This window comes from Hyalella azteca, unplaced genomic scaffold (assembly GCF_000764305.2).
Source record: "Hyalella azteca isolate HAZT.00-mixed unplaced genomic scaffold, Hazt_2.0.2 contig12444, whole genome shotgun sequence".
Lineage (NCBI taxonomy): Eukaryota > Metazoa > Arthropoda > Malacostraca > Amphipoda > Hyalellidae > Hyalella > Hyalella azteca.
The window spans coordinates 495,007-503,560 of NW_025942403.1; the positions used below are offsets into that span (position 1 = coordinate 495,007).

Consider the following 8,554-nt stretch of genomic DNA (forward strand, 5'->3'; position numbering starts at 1 on the left):
GCTTACAACAACAAACCAGCACAAATGTTTCCCCGCACAAACGCACACCATAACACCGAAAATCTCTATCTATTTTTCGAAAAGAACTTTAACGAAGTTCATTATGCCAACGGAGGCTCAGCGTGGGAACTCTGTGAATCTGTTTATTCTCGGTATAATAGAGACACAGATGCAGAAATACTCCTGTCTGTTGTGTTGTTTGTGGTTAAACTGCTTAATGGCATTATATTTTTCTTACTCTTTGGCAACAAATCCGACATAATCATAGTATTGTGTTGTATCATAGACGATAGATTTTAGAATCTTGATTTTTAATGCTGTGGCTAAAAGTATTCGTTTCATTCCTACAAACGGAACGATAAGGATTTCAAGTGTCTCCGATAAAGCGACCATGCAAGCGCCGAAATGGCAGCTGATGTGACGGAGATTTATGTGCGTTACAGCTGCATCTTTTTATTGACCAATTAGAGAGCATTTTGTACACGGCGATAACAGCACATCTGTGGCTCTTCAATCGACAGAGGACGCCATTTTTTCCATTGTTCGTCGTCGATGGGCTCCGAGCTGCACGTACAAGTGCGAGTAATCTATACTTTATTTTGTTATGCGCGATACTTGGTATAGTGGATCCCATTGTATGTTACCTGCTCTTCTAAATAGCAGTTATCGTCTCAGTGGGACCAGGGTGCTTGCATTAAATGGTATCTCAACTTCCAGGCATTTGGAGGCTTGGTGACTTACGAAAAGATTGGTTCCCGTGCAATGCCGAGTTTATATATTAACTCCAGTTGTGCTAATCGAATTAAGCGCATTCCTCGTGTATGAGAAACTTGAAATAATTCTAACTAATCCGATAAAATGAGAACGAATGTAAGTACTGAAGTAAAGTACTACTTGTACTCTACGCGTCTTTTCTAATATCCTACAGGGATTCTGAGCAATTCAGCTCGCTTCGCTAATTCGTAAGCAGTAAGAAGAGGAGCGCAGGAGCTACGTGACGTCATCACTCCGCTGGCTTTTCGCATCGTCCGCGCTACCGGAAGCATCGCTGCTACTGTTAGAAAACGTGCTCCAACTCCGGCAATTATTTAGCTGCTATCGAAGTCAGGTTTTCAGCGGCCATCCAGTAGCTTCATTAATTTATATCAGTCCTTTTGTTGCTCGATTTCTCATATCATAATATATATTTTAACATGCGTGCAAATATATTGTTCGAATTTATAGAAATCATCGTTGAGAGAATAAAGTTCTATCTATAGTATGAAATGATGTATTTATCAACCTCATTAAATGCTATGCAACAATTTTCTGTCGAACAATAAAGCTGAGACTTTTTTCAGAGATGTAGGATGAAATTCATCAAATTTATCGATTTATAAATATTGCTAATTTATCCATATTTCAAGTTTTTATCGATTCATTATCGCTTCTTAGGAATTATATTCAAGATTTATCATTTAACATGAGGCTTATTTACCAAACTTCTCGCATGTTGCGCTCACGAAGTATTGGCATAAGAATGTTCAGTTTCACCTCGGAAATTTACGTCGTGGATCTCTATATAAGTTCAATTAGGATTTCCATTATTGTGAAGCGTTCAACTTCTACCAGCTTCATTCATAAAACGTTGCATTCATTGAAAAAATGATTTAATAAAAAATGAGAGTCACACTTTTCATATTTTGGTTTGCTTGAAACATCAAGTGCCACAATATTAATTTCCAAGTTAATTTAAAGCCTAAATGGATTGATAACATTTTTGCCCAACCTCGCCCATCAAGGAAAGAATTGAAATTCAGAATCATCCGACATATTCATTTTTATTTTTCATTCATATTATATAGGAAAATACCCGTTCTGTGCTCTTTCAAGCATAATTTTAATAATATATCACACTTTGGCAAAGAATATCACGTCTTATTTACAGAAATTCAATGTACACTATTTACAGAATTTTACAATTGATTTCTTTACAGCTTCTAAGAAAAACTACAACTTCTGTAATAGTGGAGATAATATCATCTAAGGAGTGAGTCACTAACGACAGTAATGCAGAAAACCCTAACCTATTCATTCAGCAACACACTGACATTATTTAAAGAAGGCATCTATTGCGTTAAATATTAAACAATTTGCTAAACGGGGTCACCATCTCAATGCATAACACGTTCGTCGAGAACGGCTATGCACACGTATTTTAAATTTCGGTAAGAGAGCAGCCCAAACATATTTGCGTCTCTTTTTACAGCTCATTGACAAATTATTTAAGATTCTTTGTCTTTTCATAAATTTAGTCAAATTACAATACAATTTTCAACAACAAAACACCAAAAAAAGTAAATTTTAATAACCTTAGAAGTATATATGGTTTTAAACTTCACGGCGGTTGCAACATTTTTGTGAAGCTTGGGCAGAATTTATTAATTTAAATGAAACATCGATCGAACTGTTTGTTTTAAGGACGCAAATCAGAGCCTGTATCACCGACATCTCACGTCAATCAATGGCACTGGAACACCTTAATATGCTGATAAAAAATCAAACAGAATGGTTGTCAACCAAAATTGAAATCGAAAAGCATGGTAGTCAACCTAATATGAAAAAAAAAAAACATAAAGTTAGATTCCCTAGAATTCCTTTGAAGTTCTCTTGCAAGGGAAAAAGTTCTATAGTTCAGGCGATCAATCAGCTGAATAACGACTACATTGACACATGGGATCTTTCAATCATTAAATAGAAGAGAACAATATAAAACGTACATTAGTGACTAAGTGAATCTTTAAATTATATTCATCAAACAAATTTTACCAAAAAACATTGGACATTTGCTAAAATTCAGCCACTTACAAGACAATGTAACATAATGGTTTTCGAATTTTAGGTGCAACGAGTAACAAATACACGTGAGCTTGGAAAAGTTCCATGAAATACCTATACTAGAAGTTATTGTATGGAAAATTTTAAAAAGAATCTAACTGAAATAAAATCAATATTCAAGTGAATTCATTTTACCTACTTGGTTTAAGCAAAGAAAAAAATGCTAGAGCAATTGCAATGAACATGAAATGAAAAAAGTACGGTAGGTTGCACTCAAATCCCGTTTGTAGTTGATGCTAAAAAGTATATGGTGATTACCATACAATTTAGAATGATAAGACACATCGCTCAAGAGTGCACCAACAGTATTTGAAACAGACCAGTTAATACATTTATGTATAGGTACCGTATATAATTACATTAGAATCTAAGGCACATTATGCTACTTTCACCAGGCTGCAAAGCTCCAAACTTTAGCCAAGAAAATTGTCCAGATAACATTGTGCCCTTTACGTAAATGCGCCACTATCTTTTGACAACTTTTCTTCTGACTAGACATTCGAATTATTAAAGGATTAGCTTCAAGACAAATTAGATTTAAAACCAAACTGCGGTGTTAATTAGAGCGAGTCAACGTTTAACAACAAAAGGCAAATTTTACCATGTCAGATGATCAATTAACTGAAAGAATTCAAGTATAACGAATTTAAATATAAATATTTCATGATAGTAAACCTCCGCTAAGGTATGAATTGCCAGGTTCTTGAAACGCAGCGATAAGAACATTAAGATATCAGGCGCTTTCAACTTCAATTCCAGAACTGCAAGTGTTGCAAGTAAATAAGACCATTTACAATGTATTGAGATCAAGATGTAAATATAAACATCTTGATACATCACAAAAGTTTAATACCTCAACCGCATAAGTCGTAAGTAAATAGTTATTATGTGTAATAATAAGTATGCGTATGCCTCCTAAATTACCAATAAGTTTATTTACAAAGACTAGGTAACAAGACGCAAATTATAAGTCTGTATTACGTCAAAATATCGAATAAATAAGAAAATGTATTACGTCTCTAAAAACATAGAGTTCAAGTAACAAACAGCCATTGGAAGGAAGTGAATATTCAGATGAAATATGATGCAGGCAAGTCCGGTCTTTGATTAGGGTATTGAATATTAGGATTTCTATGATTATTGTGGATAAAACTATTAGGTGGAAAATGTTGGGGACTATTCTGCAAAAGCTCTCGAGAAAGTTCAGCATTATTGATGCCAGGATACTGAGAGATGGGAGCCCTCCTAATGCTGACAGGTTGCAACTGCTGGTGAAGGGGTTGATGAAGAGGCTGATAATGACCACGGGCGTGGACTGCCGCAACCGAAGTAGGTGGAAAATGTGGGTTTGGATTTATGGAATCGTCTATAGAAGCATAAATATGAGATGATCTTGCAGCAGATGCCGTAGCATAATCGATGGACATATAGGAATGACTAAGACTGGGAGCTACGCTAGGGGAGAGGCTAGGTGCAAGGCTGGACTGCGCCGTCTCGCCACTAGCAAACGTCTTATCCAAATCACCAGGGTCACTCCCTATGGAAGTCTGCTGTTGATGTTGGTGGAGGATGGTACTACTTCGCTGTTGGGGTACGTGATGGTGATGGTGGTGATGATGATGTAAATGATGGTGAGGAAGAGAAGTAGTGTTCTTTAAATTTGTGCTGTTCAAGACCATACTGGGCACCAATGGATTAGTTTTAATGCTGTGAGAAGGAGTGAGCCCTGGCATGGTATTCCTAGTAACATAATTGGTCTCGTTTATGAAGCAGTCAGGAGCTGTGGCTTTTGTAGGAGATGCAGGCAGTGCAGCGTGCAATTTGTTCCAAAAATCTTTATCTTCAAAATGTAAACTAGGAGCGCCTTTAACAACTAATGCTAAATCAGAATCAAAATCATTTTCAGATACGTTGCCGATCATTATAACGACTATCCTGCTTTTGAAGGCTTTCAACGCCTCTAGATGAGCAGCTTTGAAAGAAAATTTACACCAATCGTTATCAAGGAAATTCTTCGAGATAATGAGAACAGTTTTTCTGCTAGCCTCTATGGAATGCACAATAAAATCTCCTACGTAGTTCCCAACTGTTTCATAATCACGAGAGGATAAGATCAGTTTATACGGAGGCTCGGCATTTTCCAACTCTCTGGATATTGTGTCATTGACAAACTTTGCGTCCAAGTCACTGTGGCTGACAAAAGCATCGTAGATTATAGCTTTGTCGTCTTCTTTCGGAATGGCGGCAGGCTCGGGAGGAAAAAGTTTCAGGCCACATTTTTTGCTCACAACTTTTTGAAACCGAACTCTAAGAATGATGAAAATAGCACATATTACAAACAACACGAAAAAAATTCCTAATGTGATAAGAATTGGCTGTAAGAAGTCATTGTGAATTTTTTCCTGGACTATAGAAGTCGCAACAAAATTCTCACAAGAGTAGGAAGTTTCTAGAATGTAAGGTCCAGGTTCTCCAGTGGCATTGGAAACGCAAAATAGAGACTTAGAATCGATCGCGGCTTCACCCTGCCGAATGAGCCAATTTTTAAAATCGACAAGGTAGCGACAGTCACACGACCACAGATTATTAGCAAGTCCAACTTCTCGCAGTCCTTTGTTGGCTTTCAAGTTCCAAACAGGAAAGTCGACAATGAAGTTACCTTGGAGCATCAGCACTTCCAGAGCTGCTAATCCAGCAAAGGTGCGATTATTAATTGATCTTAACCTATTATTTTGTAAATTTAAAAACTGCAAATGATCAAGGAATTCGAATTCGTAACCAACAAGATTAACTAAGTAATTATCATGCAAATGTAGCTCTCTGAGAGATGACAACCCATGGAAAGTACGATTTTCAATACTTTCGATTCTTGATTCGTTCAGGAAGAGCTTACGCAAGTTCTTCCTTCCAATTAGGTGATGTGCATCCAAGATATTCATTTCGTTGGCATCCATGTAGACAACGGTTGCATCCATTGGAATATCATCAGGTAATTGATGATGACCGCGAGCTGAACAATCAACAATGTTGGTAGCCCATGTGTCGTCATGGTAACAAGAGCATCCAGTTGGACACGTCATTTGACAATCACAGGCAATGAAGTCACAACACTGGCACAACGCGAAACAGTGCGAGGAGTAAGGGCACAAAAACTGCGAGGGTTTGGTCTCAAGAAATGAAATTCTGTTCTCGTTTGATCTTGGATATGGAAGAGTACACGTCACTTTATCGAGGTCCATAACACGAGGATGCTGACGCCTTGCACTGATTTGATGCACCCGGTGCATCCACTCCATATTACAGTCGCAGAAAATAGGATTACCACCCACGTAGAATTGTGGAAGTTCACGTTCCTCTGGGACATGTGACAAATGAATGGAAGTCAACTCTATTTTAGTTAGTAAATTGTCAAAGAGGTCCACCATGGAAATGTTAACTTTATCAGAAAAAGTGCCCGATGCAATCTCTGTTATGCGATTACTATTCACAAACATGAATTGAATACTGTCAGGAACAGATGTGGGCCCCAGCTTTTCAATGAAGTTATGAGATGCATCAAGGGTTTTCAGCTGAAGCTCTTTTTGAATGGTATAATAATTACCAAGCTCGGTGATGCGGTTGTGCTGAAGATCCAAGTACTCCAACTGAGCGGGGATTAAGGCATAATCAAACCAAGTAATACGATTATCAGAAACATTTAACCACATGAGGTTAGGCAGAGCAGCGAACAAAGCATTAACATCACCAATTTTGTTTCCATCTAATCGCATTATTTTCAAACCTTGATTTGTGTCAAAAGAATTATGAGGAATAGCAGTCAGCTCGTTCATCGATAGGTCTAACACTTCTACTTCACTGAGACCGCTCAAACATTCTTTGCACAGCGTCCGGATGACATTGTTCGACAGGTCGAGGTGCTGCAGATTCTTCAGTTTTGTCAGAAATCCTTCGGAGATTTCGGTCAAATGATTATGACTGAGACGAAGAGTCCGAAGAGAGGTTGCCTGGCTTACAGCTTCAGGTATTTCCTTCAGGAAATTGTATTCAATTCTCAGGTTTCTAAGGCTAGTGCAATTTTCTAGAGCCGTTGGCGCTATTGAAGAAAGATTATTGTGAGACAAGGATAGAGATGACAAGACGTGAAGGCCAGCCAATGATCTACTTTTCAATGTAGCCAAACGATTGTAACTTAAATCGAGACGATGAAGGTTGACAAGCGATGAGAACGTAAGATCACTGATGCTAGTCAAGTCATTGTTACTCAGGTCCAGGACTTGAAGCGCTGGCATATCATTAAACATATCTGCACTAACGTGATTTACTTTGTTGTTGCTCAAATTTAAAACAAACAAACGAATTAGTCCTTTGAAAGTCTCACTGGTAACCCACTCAGAAGTAAGCTGATTGTGGGAAAGATCAAGGAGGGTGAGTTCGGTAAGGCTCGAAAAAAGGCCAGGAGCAAGAACACTGAGGCTGTTGTTCTGCAGGTAGAGTTGTTGAAGTGCCAAGGTTTCGTTGAAAATTTCAGGAGGTAAGGCCACAAGTCGATTACTGGACATGTTCAAAACGTTAAGGCTGTTCAGGCCTACCAGAGACCCATCGGCCATCATAGAAATTTCGTTGTACTGTAGGTACAATTCTTTGAGGGACTCGAGTCCGGCTAGCCCAGCCTCGGGCAGCATCACCAGGTCATTACCAGAAAGATCGAGCGTAATAAGATGCGCTCCACAACCACCAGTTACTCCAACTTCAGAAACATCCTGCAGGCGATTCCATGTCAGGTTCAGGTGCCGTAGTGCGGGCAGAGGACAAAATACCCGCTCTGGCAACGTCCAGATGTTATTTCTGCCCAACTGAAGACTTTCCAAATGCGGCATTCCAACAAGGCTTTCTGAGTCGAGCTCAAGAGCCATGCCAGACCAATCGCTGTTATGGGTCGTAACGGCTAGATACTTCAAAGCATCTAGTCCCAGGAATGTTCCACTCGGGAGGCTGGACAATTTACAGTACTCCAAGGACAACTTGTCTAAGTTGTAAAGTCGTTGAAAGATTCTCGACTGTAGAGAAGACTGAAAGAATAGCACATCACTGCATAATATACTGAGTTGCTTAGTATGATCAGTTTGAGATAAACTCAAGCTACTGCTGTCTAAATCACTGCTGATGGTTCTCAAATTACACACCAAAGAAACATCCTGCTTGGAAGGATTTCTAAACGACCACTCACAATTATTAGGCGCATTGTAAGTAAATGCCACTGCGTAATGTAGCCATACGCATAAACAGAAGCTTGAAGCCACTAGGAACCTCATCGTGGCAATGAGGTTCAGGACTTATTCAACTATTTGAGATCAATTCCACAAGAAAGTTTCAGAGGCACATCGCGTCAGTGGACAGGCACGGAGACCAGAGCGTTACTACCATCACGTCAGAGCTTTGGATGTCAACTGGCTGTAGGACGGCCCACCTCAGTTCTTGTAACCTGGCCGAGACAGGGTTGCCAGATACTCCTATTATAGCGGCTCGTAAACAAACACTACTGTGGGGGAGAGACATTCGCTAAGACATACACAAGCAATTTTCATCAGGCACGGTCGTTCTACGGGTGAATTACCATCAATTTCAATTTAAATAATATACTGATCTGTTGGTACGATTAAAAAAAGTTTCAGATAGA

The 8,554-nt window shown here is 38.9% G+C and overlaps 1 protein-coding gene across 1 annotated transcript; it reads right to left on the reverse strand.

The window, feature by feature from the left end:
* Positions 1 to 2,599: 2,599 nt before the first annotated feature.
* Positions 2,600 to 8,311, reverse strand: LOC108676140 (toll-like receptor Tollo). The gene has a single exon (XM_018164183.2). It carries the CDS (start codon positions 8,187 to 8,189, stop codon positions 3,948 to 3,950), a length of 4,242 nt encoding a protein of 1,413 aa, XP_018019672.1. The 5' UTR covers positions 8,190 to 8,311; the 3' UTR covers positions 2,600 to 3,947.
* Between the last annotated feature and the right edge of the window lie 243 nt (positions 8,312 to 8,554).

Excerpts from the sequence above, each read along its gene's own strand:
- LOC108676140 (XM_018164183.2), bottom strand. The coding sequence starts at position 8,189 with ATGAGGTTCCTAGTGGCTTCAAGCTTCTGTTTATGCGTATGGCTACAT.